General features: G+C 36.7%; 1 protein-coding gene across 1 annotated transcript; it reads right to left on the bottom strand.

Moving 5' to 3' along the window:
* Window positions 1-79: 79 nt before the first annotated feature.
* BBS5 (Bardet-Biedl syndrome 5) lies at window positions 80-21,574 on the bottom strand. The gene is made up of 12 exons (XM_007945619.2): window positions 21,516-21,574; window positions 19,531-19,613; window positions 15,301-15,366; window positions 13,396-13,445; window positions 13,134-13,261; window positions 10,509-10,644; window positions 6,439-6,534; window positions 3,767-3,829; window positions 1,820-1,954; window positions 1,315-1,398; window positions 330-353; window positions 80-181 (listed from the first exon to the last, which is right to left on the bottom strand). Exons 1-12 carry the CDS (start codon window positions 21,572-21,574, stop codon window positions 80-82), a joined length of 1,026 nt encoding a protein of 341 aa, XP_007943810.1.
* Window positions 21,575-22,233: the final 659 nt, after the last annotated feature.

Here is a 22,233-nt window from a genome sequence, read left to right on the forward strand (position 1 = left end):
CTATTCCATGCCTTAAACAAGGCAACTAGTATCTTTAATCTTGAGATATCTTTAAATAGAAATCCAGTTCAACTCAAGATCAACTCATTACTTCCCAAAGTCCCTGTAGGGTGAATCCATCCTTCAATTTCTCTATTGCAAGCCCCAGTTCTTCTGAAAATACAGGTTCACGATCTTGTTGCTTTTTGGGAGATAAGAAGATGAGATGGGAACAGAGAAGAGGGGCAAGGAAGAGGAAAAAAACAAAAATAGTTTCCACATAAGTTTGTGAATACTAAATGATGAAATATAGAAATTTTTTTTATATATTATAGGTGAAATGTCCTTACCTTGTTGCCATCAGCAAAATAAGCCTATGAGAAAAAAAAAAAAAATCTCACATATAATATTGCACACAATGTATATTATCAGGTTAAGGAACAAGTAATTAGTTTACAGCATGATTTTGTAACTGAATCATTTCATTCTCTTACTGTATGTCTAATGGTTTTCTCACTACCTTTATAGTTCTGGTAGCAGAATTCACTTATGACAATCTCTGCTAATGTCTATATGAGTTATGCTTTAAACTCAACAAAATGTGCTTTGTAATTAATTTATAATTAGCATTGCTAACTTGAAAAGAGATTTTAAAAAATGACTTGGAAACTATAAAATGTCTTCCCTACTCCTGGTTTAGAAGATGATGCTAGCAAAACAAACAAACAAAAAATTTCTAAGTAATCAATTAGTGCTCTAATGTATCAACAAATGCATATAACTGGAAGTGTAAGTATTTTATAATTAAACTTTTCATATTAATTTCAAACTTCTGTTTCAAAATATTTGTTTCCAGACAGGTATTCTGGTTAGTTTCTGAAGTACAGATAAAGCATTTATTATTATGGTTTTTATTTTGGCCATTAATTAATAATAGCAATTTGGAAGCAGGAAAATTTATTCTCAAAGGTATGTCCTTCTTTAAAAGTACCCATAAATTGAAGGTTAATTATGGAAAGTGTAGATTTTAAATTAATTTAATTAACTATAATTTTTAACATGTTTTATTATCCTATGGTTTTAAAAAAATTTTCATATATCTGAAATCCTCTAAATAATTGCGTTCCCAAACAATTTTGGAAGTTAAAAGCAGCCTTACAAAAGAATATCTTCACTTAAGAAAAAAACAAAAACTAAAACTCTAGAACTCATGTTTAACATATTCTCAAAAGTCTCAAGTTCTATGGTGTTTTGAAGACTTAAACCATTATCTAACTTAACATGACTCAGACAAAAACCGTAAGAAATTCAATAGCTCTCCTTGGTGATACTCACCACAAAAGCATCTGTGTGATCATTGGAGTCTATTTCTACATCATCTTGAATCTGTTCAACTGTCAGAGCTTCAAGGGGCTGTGGCTGAAAATTAGTACACGTTAAAATGCATCAAAGATACGTCAATTAAACCATTTAGTAAAACATACTTTGAGAATTTTCTTTACCTACAGGAACTACTCAAGTCTTTTAAAAATTACTGCATAGTTTATATTCTTCTATCAAAACCAACTTGAGTAATAATATTAGAAGACTTATACGGATAGGCTGCTAACCTAGATGGGCAGGTATAAAGGGCAGTAATGAGCGATGAAGCAACCAGTTAAGAGACAGGAAGCAGGGACAATCAGTGATGTAGGGACTATGCTCACTGAGCAGAGCTTGCATTCATTTTGATGAAAACAGTTTAAAATTAAATTGTACATAATGTATTTAGATCTGAATTTGATAGATTTGTGTAAAAGCAATTCAGCAAACTCTTCATTTCACATATTGAACAGATTACCTTTTCTTCCATTTCATAATCCACTCCAAATATAGGACTGGCAGAATAGACTTTGTGAAGTGAATTGATTTCCTTAACTGATTCTTGTAGTTTTTCTACAGGATCTATCTTAAAGCCAAGAACAAATCCTCCACTCTGCAAGAAAAAAAATAATGAAAAAACAACAAACAAGCCTAAAGAATGGTATTTATAGTATATGATAAACTACAGCTCTAACTTTCCTCATTTCAGAGCATAATATGTAAGTTTATTTTTAAATTAAACTTTTTATTATGAAAAATGCAAAACAGAAACAAAAATAGAAGAGTACAACTATTCACCAGCATTCAGCCTCAACGCTGAAGAACACCTGGTCAACTCTGTCTCATCTGTAACTTCCCCTCCCCAGACACACATGCAGGATTATTTTGAATCACATCCAGATATCACCTCATTTGTAATTTTCAAAGCTGATCTTTTATGATTTTTAAGAAAACTACAGTGTGGATTGTGAAAACCAAATGAACTAAGTTTTTCTTGAGCTATAGCTTGAAAACAGGAGTAGACTCCACAGTAAAAGTAAAAGGCAAGAGCCTGAAGCAATATCCTTGAAGAAATGGGAAAGAAACCACAATACACTGTCAGAGAACAAAGAGTGTTTTTTTTTGCTATGCCAGAAAAAAATGAAGGAGCATACTGCAATAGGCAAGAGCATATACTTTGGGTTAAGAGCAGCTGCTTTTGAGTTCAAATTATGGTTCTACAATTTACTATGTGATGTTGGGAAATGTACTTTCCTTAACTTTTTTTAAGCTTCAATTCTCTAATCATAAAATGGTTATTAAATTGAATTGAATAACTTATGTATAAACTTGATATAGTTACTGGCACACACAAGTACTCAATAGATGGCAGCTACTAATCTACAGGCCAGAGGAAAGGAGTGAGTAGACATTCATGTTTAAATTTAGAATTGTTTCATAAATAAATAAATGTTTTACTTAGATGTATTTTTACAAAACCTTGGCATAGCACTTTACAATTAGGAAATATAAACATCTGTGTGTGAGAGCATAAACTCTTAAACAAGGTATGTGTGTATGTCTGTATCTGTCTGTGTTTCTCAGAGGCATCTTGGGAATGAGTCAGACCTGGAATCAAAACCTAGCCCTACAACTCTCTCATTGTGAGATCATGAGCAAGGTTCCAAGCCTCTCTAAGCCTCAGTTTTCCTAACGGTAAAATGGAGAAAGTATAGTAAATGTATCATGTTGTTGTTGTTGTTGTTATGTGCCATTGAGTCGGACCCGACTCATAGCGACCCCTTCTTGGGTTTCCAAGGCAGTATCACTATGGAAGTAGATTGCCCCATCTTCCTTCCGGGGAGTGGCTGGTGGGTTTGAAGCACCAGCCTTCTGGTTAGCAGTCAAGTGCCTTAGCCACTATGCTACCAGAGCTCCCTAAATGTATCATAGAGTTGTGTAAAGATTAAGATAATGCATGCAAAGTCCTTAGCCCTTAACACCCAAACTCACTGCTGTTGAGTAGAGTCTGACTCATACAACCCTATAGGACATTGTAGAATTACCCCATTGGTTGCCAAGTCTGTAAATCTTTATGGAAGCAGTCTGTCATTATCACTCTCCTGCAGAGAAGCTGGTGCGTTCAAACTGTTGCAAAGCACTTTAATCACTGCACTACTACCAGGTCTACTTAGTGACTTGATACTGTCAATAACAATGATGATCATAATGATAATAATGGTAACATCTGTCCAGCCAAAAACTAAGCAGGATTCTTCCTATGAGGACAATTACTATAAGACTTTAAACCCTTCATATATCTTTATATTACAGCTAATACTTTTCTTGGTTGTAAACTCATTACTATGTAAATGAAACTAAAATCTAGACTGTCATGTAATTTTAAAAATCAATCAAAGATTAATAAAAATGTAAAGTATCTTACCTGCTGAGAGCTTTCTATGACAAGAGCTAAACCAAATTTTGAATCTCTAATCTTTATTGAACGCTAGATGTAGAATGAAAGAGAAAAAAATGCATGATTTTATTATCTGGTAGTAAGAAGCTCCTGATGTGGTAATAGTGACTTTTTAATACAAGTGTGTAAACTTTTACACAGTAACTATTTAAAATTTACATTTAAAAGAACAGACTTCTTCCTCCTTCCTGCATTATTCACCTACAGAGATAAAATAAATGAATTAAGACTTATATTGAAAATAGGTGGCTGACTGTAAGGCAACATAAACAAAACATTACTGAAATATGTACAATATTTTCTGATTCAAATATGCCCCCACTCTCAGAGTCAACAATTTATCTGAATATTTTAAATAAAGGGCCAGCAATCTTTTAGTTAGCACCTTTTGTGGATCCTAAGGCTGGGCTGGTTTTGAAGAGTCACTTGTGCCTTCCATGTCTCACATCATAGGTGGCAAAGTTCTTAAAGAACCAATATTCCCTTTACTTGTGTGTGTGGGGGGGAGGTGGAGTTTATGAGCATTTGAGCATTTTGCATTATGAGAGAGACAGACAAAGGTTTCAATGGTTATTTTTCATAAAAACTTGGCCTTCCACTTAGATTCCTTCACACCCCACTAGGAATATACAGAGAGCCAGTTAAGAACCATAGAACATTAGTACCTTGGCCATCAATAGGTAATCTAACCAGGTGATTGTGACTAACAGGCTGATTAGGTGGAAACCAGCAGAAGTTGATATGTATCTATATGGGTTGGGCCAGAGCAATGGCAAAGGCCTAGAGCTGAAGTTAGAATATGACTGCTGCAGTTAACAGTATGTGGTATCAGATTGCAAGTCATGTGGGCCAGGTTGAATTCATTCCAGAGGCCATATTTAGCCAGAATATGTGGCTTTGTCTCACATACTTTGTGGCTTTGTCTCACATACTTTGGACATGTTATCAGGAGGGACCAGTTCCTGGAGAAAGATATCCTGCTTAGTAAAGTAGAGGGTCAGCGAAAATGAGGAATATCCTCAATGAGATGGGTTGACAAAGTGGTTGCAACAATGGACTCAAACATGGCAATGATTGTGAGGATAGTCCAGGACCAGGAGCTTTTTGTTCTGTTGTGCACAGAGTCGTTATGATTCAGAGCTGACTCAATGGCACCTAACAACAACGACAATTTTCAAATAACAAAAAGCAACCTATTTAAAGAACAGAAAGCACAGGGTTGTTTACTATTCATTAATTATTCTGCAAAATAGAGGTTATGTTTGGCAAGGTGTAACACATATAAATAAATGCAGTATAAAAAAGCAATGAACAATATATATACCAATTTATCAAACAACTAGGTAGACTCTGATTATAAATCTTATATATTTTGAGATATTTTTTAGATGAAGAGATAATTTTCTTCCTGTATGATTTTCTGTTTAATATAATGCTTTTCCCCTCCAGACTGAAACTTCTTGATAGCAGAAACTGTGTACTGGTTGGTGATTTTCACGATTCTATCTCCAGCACCTAGCATAGAGTAGGTGCTCAGTATTTGGCAAATGAATGAATGATCAAATATTGTAAAGCAACTCAGAAATCAAGTAATTTATTTTGTACTGGGTATGTTTATGAAGTTATCAGCCCTTTAATACTGACAAAACTCCATGAGTACATAAACAGTAGTGAGCACACACATACACACAAAAAATCAAATAATTTAGCCAAAGATGGAATGGAGAATAGTGTGCAAGAATTATTCTTCTCATAGGCCAAGAACTTTCTTTTTTAAAAGAGACATTTTCTAGATATTGCATACATTAAATCTACTCAATAAATATTTAACAGTAAGACTGCTTAGCGTTAAAACTACTTACACTCTACAAAAATGGCAATTATAGGATAACCTCACAGGATTTTCATGCTTCATCTAATCTGCACTGCAGGCCCATAAGCAGTTCTTTACATGAAATGAAATTCTTCAGTTTCTTGGAGTTTACTATTTCACTGAATCACATACTTAACGTAGCATCAGCGGATTAAAGAAAAAAAACTATCTTTACCTAGTTCCAAAACAGATTGGTTTCAGTTCTTATTCCATATATTATTAGCTTTAATTGAACTTATGCTAAAAGTATTATCACTAAAAAGCATCTTGATTCCTTTTCAGCAAACTTGGTAGTATGAATCCAGCTTGCATTACATACTATATCTGAATACAATGAAATCTTATGAATCCATTCATTCATAAAATAAATGAATTCATTTGGACTTTAAAAGGTTTTGATACAAAAAGTGGCAAGCAAGCTAAGATAAACTATGTGACTCAGTATGCCAAAGCCATACCATGGAATTATCATATACTTCCCTCATGGAAAGGTTATAGAAAATTCAGTAATTAAAGCCCTTTGAACAGAGTCTAATTATTTTAATTTTTAGAATCCAGCATATTTCTCTCTTAATCTGAAGCTGATAATGGTGTTTTTTCCCTTAAATATAAATGCGGTTGGGTCTTTCCTATGTTGACATAGTGAAGTATGCTGCTCTCAGCTAATAACTGCTACCTCTTCAAAAGAAAGAGTGAACTCATCTAATCTCAAAAGTCCTGTAAACTGTTTACATTAAAATAAGGTCACCAAAATGAATGTACTTACAATTTGCAGATATGGTATACTGACATTAAAACTGTCATTCATATTTGCATGCCACACAATTCTCACATTGGTAATAAAAAAGGTTCCCAAATTTCCCTGTTAAAGAGAATAATGAGAGCTACATCAACGGTCACTCAGATACTTAACTCTTTATTTTCTAAACACCTGAATAATTCTGATCATCATAGTAGTAGATACCACCAGAATTGAGTATTGCAGGATATCAGTGACTTAATCATTCATTGGATGACAGTACAATTAGATGACTAAGAGCACAATCTCTGTAGTCAAACTTCTAATCATTATATCATCAGTACTTGACTAGTTGTCTGCCCTTGGGCCAATTTCTTCTTGGTGCGTTTTGTCAGATGTAAAATGGAGATTACATTAAATAATCTATGTAAATAAAGTCGTTAGCACAATGCCTGACACATAATAAGCATTCTGTAAGTGTTAGATTTTACTATGATTATTATTCAATATCTGGGATAAGTCAAGGCAAAGAAGTTTTAGTAAAAGACAGACAAACACACGCCACAACACCATCAGTCCACAAGAGGTATTTTATGGCTCTTCATCACTACTACAGATAAAAACTGTTCTCCAGTTACATATGATCCCTCTGTATCTACTCAAAATTATCCCAGTATGATAGCTAAAGGTCTAAAAAATCCTTGAGATCTACTAACATGGCACTGTAATTATCAGTCTCTACCATTTATCTTTCATTCTCTACCCCACCCCTACACACTTAGGAATTTTCTTTATTTTAGACTTTGAGGTCGGGCATAATGCATTAACTCACAATTGAATCCAGAACCTAAAAAGTGCTTTACTGGGATGACCTTATTTGAAACATGAGAAAAGAAGTCCTGTTTGCCAGCCATCCATATACATATACACACATATATACACACAAACACGTGTATTTTCTCCCTCCACTCTCATCTTGCAAGAAATTATTATACAAAAAAATTTATCCCCATTATTCTCATCCTAAGTCTCATTACTCAATAGTAAACATAACTCAATATGGAATAATTCATGTTTGTTGTTTTCTCTTATTTAAGAGAAGAATTTGCAAAACTCCTAAAGACTTATTAAAATGATAGGTGAGCACATTTAATGCTTTACTTTTTTTCAATAAATATGTTAGGCTGACAATAATATTCCCAATTTTCAATAAAATTATATCTCTAATAATCACAGATATCAATTTAATTAATTGATTAATTAAAAAATGGCACCTGAACATAGTAGCGTCATTCTTATAAAGCCTACAATCTAATGTGAGGGTACAGGTAAGCTATATATTTCAAAATAGTAGTAATTTAGAGTGGTATTTGTTAGGTACAGGCTACATAAATGACACACAGAAGGAAGCTTTTGGAAAGTGACATCTAAGCTAAGACCTAAAACAGGTTAGCAGCTATGGCTCATGGGCCATATCTGTTCTGATGCCTATTTTGGTATGGCCTAAAAGATAAGAATGATTTTCATATTTTTGAATGGCTGGAAGAAAGTGAAAGAAAAAAAAAATTGTAAAAAATGAATACTGTATGAAATTTAAATTTCAGTGTCCATAAAGTATTATTGAAACACCACCATGATCACTCTTTCAGGTATTGTATATGGCTGGTTTCATGCTACAACAGCAGCACTGAGTAGCTGCAAGAGACTGTGTGTTCTTCAAAACCTAAAATATTTACTATCTGGCCCTTTACAGGAAAAGTTTGCCGACCCCTGACCAAAAGGATAAGGAGTTATTTAGGTGGGGAGCTGTCTACACCCTATAAAACTCTTATCAGTTTAAAAGATCTTTTAATGAGCAAAGGCTATCAGACCTTTACAGTTTTACCATATGTTTATGACGTTTAACTAGAAATAAGTTCTTTATTCAAACACTATAGATTTACCCCAGAGATTCTTTTTTTTTTTTTGCATCATTAAAGTTTATTTCAACAGATACTCATTGGGCACATTGTAGGCATAGGTATCCTGTAATTGTAACCTGTACTTTCTATTTCAGTTCTTCACTCCTTCCTTAGCTCTCTAATCATTGACTTTTTTTTTTTTTAGGATTTGGGTGAAGATTTACAGAGTAAATTCACTTTTCATACAGCAGTTCACATATACTTTGTCTCATGTCATTGACCAAAATTTACAATGCAGCAGCTCCCCTCCCACTTCCTCCCCACAGTTACCTCCTCCCAGTGTCCATCCCTTCATACTCTTCTGCACCCTGAGCTATCTCCCTGTGCATAAGCAGCCCTTCCTTCTCACATGATTGTTCTCTCCAGGGCGTGTGTCTACTTGAGGTAAATGTTTAACTCACATGCCTATACTTTGTTTGGCTGGAAACCACAGTTGTGGGTTCAATTCCAGACCTGAAGGGCAACTAGGGGCCATAGTCTCAGTGGTTACACCAGGCTCTATTGGACCAGCAAACCTGGTCCCCACCTTCTTTTTTTTTTGCCTCCAAACGATTTTGAGTTTTGTACCACATTGTTCTCCCTCTTTATGTAGGATCTCCTACATCCCTTCCAAGTGAATGGCAGTGGTAGCTGGGCACCATCTAGTTCTTCTGGTCTCATAGTTGTACAGGTTGCAGATCGGATGGTGTACCAGTCGCTAGGACTGATTGTTTCCATTAATTTTGCTTTTCTTCTTTCTTCTTGACGAGGAGAGACCTGTTGTTGCATCTAGATGGCAGCTTCCTAGCTTTTAAGGTCCCAGTTGCTACTCGCCAAAGTAGTAGGTGGAACAATGTTTTGTATAGTATGTTATGCCAATTGAGCTTGATGTCCCCTGCGACTATGGTCCCAAGCCCGCAGGATCAACTACTCGGTCCCTCTGGGTAGCTGGCTGTGACCAAGTAATGACCATAACCTTGCCCCTTGTCAGCTCTACTATACACCTGGGAATTCTGATCATTCACATGAACTTATAGGCCCATTGTCTGCCAACCCTATATATGATCTTGGATACACTCTCCATTTAGACATACCTAATTGTTTAGCTTGTTCACCCATCTATCCGTCCCTATACCCATGTTTGCTTTCACTGACAACTCAGTACTGTATATGCAAAGGGGTTCATATTTGTTGTCTGTTACCCCAGAGATTCTTAAACTAAGTTGTAACACATACAAAGGCTGGAAACTGTTCTTAGTAAAATATATTTTTCTCTAGCAATCAATGTGTTACTTACTTCAAACATTAGTTGCTAACATATATAAATAAGTATGTACAATATTTCCTCTCACACACAAAAAGTGAAAAATTATAATAATGGATTTAAGAGATAAAAATCAATTATCTTATTAGTTTCCTAAAGACACAATTAACAACTATTTTGAGTGGTAGTGGTACAAAATGACTAACATTATTGAATTGTAACTAAACTGAAAAATGCTGAATTGGCAAATGGTGTGTTAAATACATTTTTACAATTAGAAAAAAAGTATTACTATTTATTTTTTTTAACAAAAGACCAGATTAAAGTCTTCTGTAACTGTCCACACTATGGTTCTCCTCCATCAGCATAAACAATCAAGAGGTAGAGGGTAACGTGGAACAGCATGTTTCTGGGACAAACTAGATGTGTCAGGTCACGTAACTCTTTTGGGCTTGAGTTTTTTATCCATAAATGAAGGGACGCTGACCTACGTAACCTCCAGCTCTAAATTCTATGTAGACAAAAATATGTAAAGAGTACAAAGCCATAAAAATATGAAGGTCAGAATAGTATTTCATGCCAAAAGCTATACCAAAATAAAACTGAGTTGAATCTGACTCATAGTGACCCCTTCTTGGGTTTCCAAGGTATTATCTCTATGGAAGTAGATTGCCCAGTCTTCCTTCCGTGGAGTGGCTGTAGGTTTGCACCACCAGCCTTCTGGTTAGCAGTCAAATGCCTTAGGCCCTATGCCACCAGAGCTCCCTGTCAAAAGCTATCATGCTAATTTAATAATTAGAGTTGAATGAATATACAAACCAATGCTGAACAGAAAAATGATTCCCAAAGCAGTGTTCCAAAAGGTTCATTAGTTCTTTGCACAACACCAATACCTGATCACTGGATAAATTCCATACTCCATTGATTTTATCATATACATGTTCTTGTGGTAATAATCTTAGTTGCTTGTTTTGAATTACTGCACTTCTCAATTTAAAATCCCGATACATTTTAGATGTTTCATATGCTCTATAAAAAAGAATGAACAAAAGGTCACCCCAAACTGAAAACGTGGTTTTCTCAGGTTATGTTTACTTAATTATTAAAGTATACAGTTGTTAATACTTACACACACCACACAAATAATTATTATGGTAAACTGAAAAAAATTTCTTTTCAATGGGTTCTGATTCTGATTAGACTTTTCTATAGATTTTCATTATTTGTCATTTTTGGTATATCACAGTAATCTACACTTCTAGATTTTTTTTCTCAGTAATCTATTATTTTTAGATCTCTAATTTTTAAGGCAGTATGTATCATAAAGCACAAATGATAGGAAATAGACTTTCTCTCTAAACAAAAAACAATGACTGCACATAATAAACATGGAAAATTTTGTTTCCCTTTATCAAAATGCTTCTCTTTCCTTTATCTGTTTTAGGTAATGGTACATTATTCTTTTGACACAAATAGTCTAATTACTTTTATTACTGCAACCTGAAAATGTCAGGCTCAGAAACATCTATCTCTATATAGAAAATCAGAATGAATCTTTACTAATTCCAAAGGAAATTTGTAAGTCTGTGAGAGTGTGTGGGGGTGTATACAAATGTGTGTGGAGAGAGTGTGTCTTTGTTTTCTTTCTGTTTCTCTTTTGATAAATATTACATACAAAATAATAATAATAATTCTGATTACCTTTTGATTAATTAATTCTAATTTTACTCCAAGAATCTTGGTAACACAACAGTTAAGCACCCAGTTGCCAATCAAAAGTTTGGCGATTCAAGCTCACCTAGCTTCTGAGGAAAAAATACCTGGCAATCTGCTTCCATAAAATTGTTGTTGTTAAGTGCCACCGAGTTGTTTCCGACTCATAGTGACCCCATGCACAGCAGAACGAAACACTGCCCGATCCCGCGCCAGCCCCATAATCCCTGCTATACCTGAGCCCATCATCGCAGCCACCGTATCAATCCATCTCCTTGAAGGCCTCCCCCTCTTTCGTCGACCCTCCACCCTCCCAAGCATGACATCCTTCTCCAGGGAATGGTCTCTTCTTACAACATCACCATAAAATTATAGACTAGAAATCCTATGGGGCAACTCTTATCTGTGACATGGAACTGCTGTGAGCTGAAAATTAACTTAACAGCATCCAACAACAACAACACAATTTTATTCCATACAAAACAGGCAATGCATTTAATAAGAGTAATAAAAGGGTTTTCTTAGCTTTAATAATTTTAAATTTACATCAATTGTTCATTCATTGTTAAATTATGGTTTTTACTTGAAATAACCTTCTAGTAAACTCTGGTCTTTAATCAATCTTCTAATAAAACTGAAAACAGAAGGAGTTGAGCAGGTTGCCTACACATCTCAATGTGGTTTAGTCCTATCATCTATACTTAGCCAGTGGTAAAAATGGAAACTATACTGTAAATTATTTTGGGTGGGGAGAATACATAAATATTTTCATACTACTAAATGAAAGCAGCTTTCATGCTCCCTTCATGTTCCATGTAAAACTTTCATAGCATGTCACCAACTAAAGTGAAATAAAGAGCTGAGGTACAGGTAATATGCCGCCCAAGAGAACTGAAAACATGTTCACACAAAAATTTGTACATCAATGTTCATAACAGCATTATTCATAATAGCCAAAAAGCAGGAAAAAACCCAAATGAGCATCAATTGATAAATGGATGAACAAAATTTGGTATATCCATACAATGGAATATTACTCAGTCACGAAAAGAAATGAATTTCTGATACATGTTACATCATGAATGAACCTTGAAAATATTAGACTAAATGAAAGAAGACAAACACAAAAGGCCACATACCGTATGATTCTATTTATATGAAATGTCCAGCATCAGGAAGTAATTTATGGTTGGTAGGGACTATTAGGAGGGGGAAGTGGGTGGTGACTGCTAACCAGTATGGGGTTTCTTTTGGAGTACTGAAAATATTCTGGAATTAGACAGTGATGGCTGCACAACCTTGCAAATATACTAAAAACCACCAAACTGTATACTCTTATTTTTCTTGCTTGTCATTTTAGCCAAGCTTTTTTTCAAAAAAAAAAAAAAAAAGTCATAGCACTTAGGACTGACTTAAAAAGAGAGAGAGAGAGCAAGAGAGCAAGTTAAATTAGTGAAAAGAAAAGAATTTAGCCAACAAAACAAGAAGATTTTTTTTAGGAAAATCCTCCTTTCTATTGTAGAAAAAATATTTTAAATTACTGTGTTATCCAACTTGGTCATCTACATTGAATAAATTCTCCCTCTCACTTTAACTACCCTAAGAACTAATTTAACAGAATCTTCAGTAGAAATTTTTATGCATCTTTAGGAGTCTTATATGTTTTATAAATACTTTCAAAGTGTTTATCAAATGATAATGAAATGTGTTTTTGTAAAGAAGTCTTCAGGACTATCTTCTAAACCTTTATTTATATCATAGGATTGCATTAAAAATATTCAGTGATCCATAAAGTATTACTATACCTGTGTACTGCAATCACAGAAGTAAAAAGTCTAGGACTTCCAGGAACCACATTCGTAAATATAAATTCAAAACGTGTACTGTTACATTTTGTTAGTATATAAAGAGCTTCAGTTTGGCCTCGTAACTTCTGTAGGAACAAATTTTTTTACAAATTCAGATTTTAAGATTAATTTCTGGCTGTGAAAACATAAACGTTAACTTCAAACATCTACTGTTTCTTCACTATTCATGTATTATTTCAATAAGATTTTTCAGACTTACAGAGTTAGCAGTCCTTGTTGTAATATTCAATATGCAGTTGTAACCAACAGCTAAAATTCAAAAGCAAACAATTTAAAGAACATGATATAGTAAACTGAGAAAAGTAGTTTTGTAAAAATCATAGAGAAATTTTAAGTTTTAAAAACCAAACATATACAAAGACAACTTTTTAAAAGTTTGTGAAATAATTGTAAATTTAAGTGAAATAATTTAAAGAACTAGAGTCAATTCTGCCTCTTTGAACAAACAAAATAAAAATAATAGAGAGTCAATTCTGCCTTCTTGAACAAACAAAAACATTCATAATATGGGAAATAAGAAATTTGCTTGTCTAAAACCTGTTGTTGTTGTTATTTGCCGTTGAGTCAGCCCTGACTCATAGCGACCCCTCCTTGGGTTTCCAAGGCAGTATCACTACAGAAGTAGGATTGCCCAACCTTCCTTCCGAGGAGTGGCTGGTGGGTTTGAACCGCCAGCCTTCTAGTTAGCAGTCAAGTGCCTTAGGCACTATGCTATCAGAGCTCCTGTCTAAAACCTACACAGCATTATTTACTGAAAATTTTAGTACCACTTTTGGTTTTTGGTTTTCTGGTGGCATAGTGCCTAAGGCATTTGACTGCTAATCAGAAGGTTGGTGGTTCAAACCCACCAGCCCCTCCTCATAGGACAACTGGGCAATCTACTTCTGCAGTGACACCGCCTCAGAAACCCAAGGAGAGGTCGCTATGAGACAGATCCGACTTGACAGCAATGAGTTTGTTATTTTTAATATCAAAAGAAAAAGTCTAGCTAGGTAATCACAAATACTTCAAAAAAATAAGTGAAACATCATTTAACACTATAAACGTGAGAATTTATATCTCCCTTCTTTGGGATTACAAATCCCCGACTTACAATGTATTCAAGTTATGACGAACCAAACTTAGAACTGTCTTTTTTTTTTTTTTGGCACATCTTATCATTAGTAGTATGTACATAAAATGTTGAAGAGTCTAATTAGCTGATGTTATCATCCTCAGAAGGAGCTCTGGTGGTGCAGTGATTAAGGCAGTTGGCTGCTAACCAAAAGGCCAGTGGTTTGAAACCAGCAGCATCTCCACAGGAGAAATATGAGGCACTCTGTTTGCATAAAAATTTACAACCTTGGAAACCCTATAGGGCAGTTCTACTCTGTAAGATGCTATAAGTCAGAATCAACTCGATGGCAATGGGTTTGGCTTTGGTTTATCATTCTTAGATGTTCACTTGCAGATATTCGATTTTATGATTAGCTGTTCAACATACAGTTGTATAGCAGGTTATGGTCTAGCCTACAATGAAGTCAGTGTTGGTGCTGGGGAGTAGTAACAGATGGAAAATTGGGCAATGCTCAACTCTAACAACATGCTACAATTGAACTGCGCAGGTGTCCAACAGTCATTATGACTCCAACTTTATTGTTATAACACTGATTTCATTGGAGACCAGGCCTATAATGTGGTCTTATGCACTGCTTTGTACCATAAGAAGCATCAGTTATTAATTTGATGTGAGGCATTTGACTTATGTCAGAACAAAATTAGGACAGAGTCGTCAGAGTCGAACCCTGTTGTTAGTTGGAGACTACCTGTACCAGAAACAAGTTACAGTAAATTGTCAAAAATAAGCAAAAAACTCACAACAAAAACAAAAATTGGTCAATGTAAAAGCCCTAGTCCCATATAGATACAAAATGAATGACTAAAAAGCAATATGGAATATTTCTTTTAATTATAATTCAATCTATGATTAGGATTTTTGAAGCTTTTATCAGTTTAAGACATATGCCATAGTATAGTTTTTTCAGTATCAAAAGTCATCATGCAAGTATAATAATTCACTTGACACAGGATTTTTGTTTTCTTTAGAGTTATCAAAGATACTTACAAAGATTAACTCTGGGTAATGCCAAAGAATGCCAGATAATTCTTAAATTTGTTACCAAGAGTCTACCTAAAAACAAACAAGCAAGCAAACAAACCACAAAAAAACAAAAACAAGGTTAGCTTCAGTAAGACCCATTTTTTGCAGTATACTATGAAGTAAATATGAAGTGAATATGCCCAGTATCAGCAGCAAAACCTATAGATGTTTTTCATACATTCATTAATTCAAAATATTTATTGTGTACATAAATAAGGTATACAATGTATGATTCACGATTTCAGAGAAACAACATCTGAGGGTTACTACAGCGATACAAGTTTTCACTGCCAATAGCTTGGTTTGACTCAAACTGACCAAAGGGAAAATTATGTACTAATCTTTCATCTCAGTAGAAGCTACTCTGGGTTCCAGAAGGTCATATATGTACAACTGAGAACGAGTATAGGATAGTACAATTAGAATGCCATTCATTTTAATCACACTTCAAAGAACTCTCACATACATACTCATCCCTGCCATAGGAGTGTTTTCTTAATAGTAAGCCATATATTTATACACCCAATTTTGCTATAAGCAAACTTTTCTTTTTTGCTTAAAGTCTATTTAAGGCTTTGAGCTTTTCATTCAAACTGTTGTTGATCTAATATTCCATGTTCTTACATTAAAATACAAAGTTAAATAAACTTCATTTCTCAAAATGTATCCTGTGGAATACCAGTTCCTATAGATGCTCCAAGGGGAAAAAAAAGCCAAATAAGAATAAGTATGTTAAACTATGTGTTTCAGAGATTTACAATACAATCAGCATATCAAAAGCTTTGACCCAAACCCCAGTAAAATGTTTATGAAGGAAAAAAAAAAAAAAAGCTTTGTAATATTCTGAAATAAAAAAACTTGTTTAACTTTGTTCAACACACATTTCTCCAACTAATTATAATTACATAATCCTTTTCAGCCAGGCCATATTCTTTCTTCCTCGAAAAGCCTCAGAATGTCTAAAATCAGAGAAACGGGGCCTGCGTGAATGCTGGAGGGACATGGGATAGTAAAACAAAACAAATCCAAACTCACTGCCATCAAGTAGATTCCAACTCATAGTAACCCCCATTGGATGTCCAAGGTTGTAAATCTTTGTGGAAGCAGACTGCCTAATCTTTTTTCCACAGAGCAGCTGGTGGGTTTGAGCCACTGACCTTTTGGTTAGCAGCCAAATGCCTTAACCATCATACTACCAAAGTTGCTTTGGAATAGTAAAGGAGGTCTAAAAATAAAGGAAGGCATTCTCAAGAAAGACTATGGAAAATCACAGGATTTGCTTGAAGAACAATAAGTAACTCAGTGTGGCTATAGGATAGGATTCACACAAAATCAGAAGAAGGAGCATTATGTCTATCAGTCAGGGTCCAACAAAACAGATGACACACTCAAATTAGGACTTATTACAAAGATATGGGTGGTGGTGTTAGGTACAGTAAGTGTCAGTGCAGCAGAAATGCCACCATCCCAGGACCAACATGACAAGTGGAGGGAGTAGTTATTAAAATATGGAAAAAGCAAGATTCTTACCAAATGGACCATCTGAAAGGAAAGCATCTCTCTGGAGAGAATCAGAATAAATACCGTGCCTTCACTGTCTTGTCAACCACTAATCTTCTGCATGGCTCACCCAACAGTAAGCAAGAGGGCACAAGAGCTCTTATACGTAATCTATACAAATCATCTTCTTAGGCAAGGGGAAAAAGGATGGAGAAGGGTGCTGGATCTGGAGGGACAACTGGAAGATAGCAACACAGGCAAGAAAGGTTGTTTGTGGCCAAACTACAAGTTCTTCAATTCTGGCCCAAGAAATTTGGACTATTAGTAATCTATTAGTAATAGAGGCAGTGGAGTGGGCATGGGTTTAGGATTGGGATCAGAAAAGACTGAAAATTTCTGAGAAGGGAATAATGTAATCTTAGCATTTAAGAAACAATGTAGGCAGTTTGGTTCAATACCTACTAGCTATAAGTCTTAGAAAAGTGAAGTAACCTCACTGTTCATGTTTTCTCATTTGAAAAACAAAGATACTAACAGCATCTACTTCATAATCTTTGTTTTTATGGTTAATATTATTCAATAAGATTATACATATAAAAGACTTAGAACCAAACCAAAACCAAACCAAATGTACTGCCATGGAGTTGGATCTGACTCATAGCAACCCCTCCTTGGGTTTCCGAGGCGGTATCACTACGAAAGTAGATTGCCCAACCTTCCTTCAGAGGAGTAGCTGGTGGGTTTGAACCGTCACCCTTCTGGTTAGCAGTCAAATGCCTTAGGCACTATGCTACCAGAGCTCCTACAAGACTTAGAACAGTGACTGGCAAATAGTAAATACAAGCAGTCCCTGGCTTACGGTGTATTTGAGTTACGACAAACTAAATTTATGACCCTTTTTTTGGGTACATCTTACCATTAGTGATATATACCATATACAATGTTGCAGCATGTAATTTTCTGATCTTATCATTCTCATGCCAACCCCCCAAAGACAAATAAAGATTGAATTTATAAAGATACTGATAATAAAAGGGAATAATAATGAAACCAACCAAAAAAAAAAAAGAAAGAAAAAGGTATGTGAGTTAACATCAGAACCAACTTACCACAGAGTCAATAGAATGGAATCCCATCAGAAGTCAAGGATTATCTGTATTCAAAATGCTAATCGCTATTGTTGTTGTAGTTGTTATGTGCCATCGAGTCAGCCCCGACTCACAGCAACCCCTCCTTGGGTTTCCGAGGCAGTATCACTACGGATGTAGGATTGCCCAACCTTCCTTCCGAGGAGTGGCTGGTGGGTTTGAACCGCCAGCCTTCTGGTGAGCAGTCAAGTGCCTTAGGCACTATGCTATCAGAGCTCCTTAGGGTCTCACCAGGCTATAATCCAAATGCTGGCTGGGTTTGCAGCTCCATTAGAAGTTTCACTATAATGGCTATTATAACTCTTTAAAGTTTTAATTCTTTAAGAACTGTTTTTATGACTTATTTTGTTATTGTAGGGTATATCAGTTTATATCTTAGGTCATTAATTAATGGCCAACATTAATCTCTATAACTGTGCTATGAGCTAAAAAGACAAGGACAGCTATTGATTCTTTTATCTGTTAAACCAAAACCAAACTCACTGCCATCAAGTTGAATCTGACTCATGGTGACTCTCCTTGGGTTTCTGAGACAGTATCACTAAGGATGTAGATTGCTTAATCTTCCTTCTGAGGAGTGGCTGGGGGGTTTGAACCACTAGCCTTCTGGAAGAACTAGATGGTGCCCAACTACCAATGCCAACCACTTGGGAAAGGATCAAAACTGGAGATCCTACGTAGACTGGGAGGACAAACGTGGAACAAAATCCAAAAACACAATAATGACCGGAATTACTGTTTGGATGGAGTCTTGTAGGACCCCCCAATACTATGGCCCTGGGATATACTTTGGGCCTGGAATAAAACTCACCCCCAGGGGTTGGCTCTTAGCCCAATAGTAAATAAGATGGACACACAGACCACGCAACCCAAGGTGACGCACTTGTATACTCTATGGAGATGCACCCCTTGGAACAATCGACCATAGGGCATCAGAGGGGCAACATTCACACAGAGGAAATGCAGGATACACAGGAATGCATAACTATGAGGGGCACCGGGGGTGGGCATAACGGGACAGAGAGGGGAGGAGAGTGGGTTAGGGTTGGGGATGGTAATTGGGGAACGAAACCGAATGCACATGAAATGTTTAATGTAAAACAAATTCTTCTCTGTAAACTTGTACCTAAAGCACAATTAAAAAAATTAAAATAAATAAATAAAAGAGTTCTTTCCAATTATGAGACCCACCAGCCTCACCCTTAGCTTCCTCAAGTTAGTTCAAGTTTCGTCAAGATTAGGGCCATCAAATTCTTTGTGCACCTTGCAAACAGGACTCTTGGAGTTTTAACAGTTACAGTGGATACAGCTGATGTCAGAACCAACACTTATTTAAAGACCAAAGTTCTGTGGAAGAACCTGTTTCCTGGCTACAGGTATAGTATCTACTCTTTCTTCTGTCTAGGCCTGAGAAAGTCTTAATGCGAATTTAAGCCTCACAATTATATTTTCATATGATGCTACTTCATAACTTACTCTTAAATAATGTGATTTAACATTTGTAAAATTAGTCAGAAATATAAAATACATTAGAAAATGTACTTACCTCTATCCCCATTATTTCCTTTAGTATCTTCAACTGAATCTAAACAATCAATAAGGACTTCTCCAGGTCTTGTTTTCATTTGTCTAAAATAAATATAAAGGTTTTAATTTTATAGCTACAATTATACCAGCTTACAATCTAGTTAAGGAGAGAAGAAATATTTGCATATAGAATAGCCAACAGTGTAAACAGTACCACACAGAATGAGTGAATATTTGCAATTAAGATCTTCAAGAACCTTAAGAAGCTGGAGACTAGTGAGGCCTAGGGTGACTAGGACTACTTGGAGTAAGCTAGAACTTGAAGGGGTTGGATTTAGAAAAATAAAAAGAAGAGAGAGGAAAGCCCCCGAGGAAAGATCAGAAGTAAGAAATTATAAAAGCCTGTAGAAAGACTGGTCTGGCTGGGGAAGAAGGTCCATACTGAGAGGCAGTGAGAAATATGACTGGATAAATAAGGAGGGGCCAGATTGTGTAGAACCTCAAATGCCAGTTTGATAGGTATGAGCCTTATTCTGTGAACAATGGAGAACCCCCAAAGGTTTCTGAGTAGAAGAAAGAAGATCAAGCACTTAAAGAAAAACCAAAAAACTACACCCACTGCCATCGAGTTGATTCTAAATCATAGAGATCTCCATTGGGTTTGGAAGGCTGTAAATCTTTACTTAAGTAGATTGCCTCATCTTTCTCCCATGGAGCAGCTGATGCGTTTTGAACCACCTACCTTCTGGTTAGCAGCCCAATGCCTTAACCATAGTACCACCGAGCTCCTTAGGTTAAAGAAGGAACAGGTTAAACAAGATATATGTTCAAAGCTTCATCAGAACTTGGTTAACAACTATATATGAGAGGGAAAAGGAAATAAAAAATGAAGAATAGCTTGTTGACTGATAAATGCATTCTATAAGGTCAAAAACAACTAGCAGAATATTTGGTAGAGCCTTCTAACACACTCTCTTCATGGCCAAGTCAATTATTCACTAACAATACAGATATGATCATATCACTTCTCCACTTAAAAGCCTTACAAGTCATTACTGCCTTGGTAATGTCCAAAATCTAGCCAATCTAGCTTTCCATTTGTACCTCCCTGCCTCACATCCTGTTTTCTAGCCAATGAGGTTTATACCTTCAAGCCTCTGCTTCTAAAGAGGATTTTTTTAACCCCCCTCTCCATGACTCTTCTCTTGTCTACCCTGACAAGGCCCTCCCAAAATCAAGTATTATTTCTTCCCTGAGGCCTCCCCCAGGCCGAATTAACTGCTCTGTCTTCTATGGTCCCCAGTTTTTGCTCATAATTCCATATTTACCACACTTACTATAATTAGCTTTCCATGTAGATCGCCTGCACTAAATTAGGCATGGTGTATCATTTCCTACAATTTTTGCATCCCTAGCTATCAGCACAAGGCTGGGCTGCTAAACAAAAAGTGAGCGGTTCGAACCTATCAGCCGCTCTGTGGGAAAAAGATGTGACAGTCTACTTCCCTAAAGATTTTAGCCTTGGAAACTGGTACAGTTCGACCATTTAGGGTTCAGTGTTGAGACATTTTGGAGAACGCTTACTCCCAACTCCTTCATTTTACAGATAAGATTCAAGCTTGTTATTGTCCAAGGGCAATATATCATTAATCCCTAGTTTTAGAACCCTAGTTTCCTGTGTCTCTGCTGTATGTTCTTCCACCACGCGAAACTGGCGCCTCAAGCCTTGGATAGCCCCAGGCCGTGTTTGGGTTCAATTTCCCAAGACTGGAATTGCACAGGACCGAAAATGGATCATCTACGCGTTCCTGCTGTGTCGCCGGCCTCTGGAGGGCCGCAGGTGGCTGGCCAATCCGGGGACTCCCGAGGTGCAAATATCCTAAACAAACCCTCTCCCACCCTCGCGAGGGCCACGAGCGGCAGGTTTGCAGGCCCTGCCCGCGGGTTCCGAATTCGCGGTGCCCTATGCAGGCTACAGGCCCCCGGGGAATCCTGGCGACTCACTGTAAGGACACGTCGAAGCGGACGTCCCGGTCCTCCCAAAGTGCGTCTAGCACAGACATGGTGTCTGAGGCCCGCGGTCGGCGCCCTCCACCGCTGGAGAGGCCGAGCAGCGTCTCACCGGCTCCAAGGCAACAGGCTGGCTCTGTCACGACGTCTACGGCGGACGCAGAGACCCAAACTTACTTGAGGTAGCGTGCGCGCTTTTCCCACCGTGGTCTGTTCCTTCACCTAACTAAACTGATATGAGGTTTAAGGCTGGACTGGCGCTTAGATGACGAACTGGCTCTGGTCGTGAGGCGTGTGCTTTACTTTAAGCGACCTTCTTTGAATCTAAACAGGCATACGTAAGCCATTCCACGCCCTTCCCCATTTCTCCACACGTAAAAAATTTTAGACTTAAAACTCCTAAATTCCCTACCTAGTCTAGTAGGCTCTTCTGTTTTGATCCTACCAACCTCTCTGACCTCATGCCGCCCTCCCATCTTCTCGCTCAACGTGACCCAGGCAGATCTCAGGGTCTTTGGTTGCTGTTGCTGTTATGTTCCGTCGAGTCGCACCGACTCATAGTGAGCCCTCCTTGGGTTTCCGAGGCAGCATCACTACGGAAGTAGATTGCCCCATCTTCCTTCCAACGAGTGGCTGGTGGGCTTCAACCGCCAGCCTTCTGGTTAGCAGTCAAGTGCCTTAGGCACTATGCTACCAGAGCTCCTTATAGGAG

This window comes from Orycteropus afer, unplaced genomic scaffold (genome assembly GCF_000298275.1).
Source record: "Orycteropus afer afer isolate SDZICR_OR568_19922 unplaced genomic scaffold, OryAfe1.0 scaffold00001, whole genome shotgun sequence".
In the NCBI taxonomy this organism is placed as follows: Eukaryota; Metazoa; Chordata; class Mammalia; order Tubulidentata; family Orycteropodidae; genus Orycteropus; species Orycteropus afer.

Coding starts and splice junctions, on each gene's coding strand:
- BBS5 (XM_007945619.2), bottom strand. CDS start 21,574: ATGTCTGTGCTAGACGCACTTTGGGAGGACCGGGACGTCCGCTTCGAC. Junction 19,614..21,515: donor CGCTTCGACGTGTCCTTACA/GTGAGTCGCCAG, acceptor TATTTATTTTAG/ACAAATGAAAACAAGACCTG. Junction 13,262..13,395: donor CAACAAGGACTGCTAACTCT/GTAAGTCTGAAA, acceptor TTGTTCCTACAG/AAGTTACGAGGCCAAACTGA.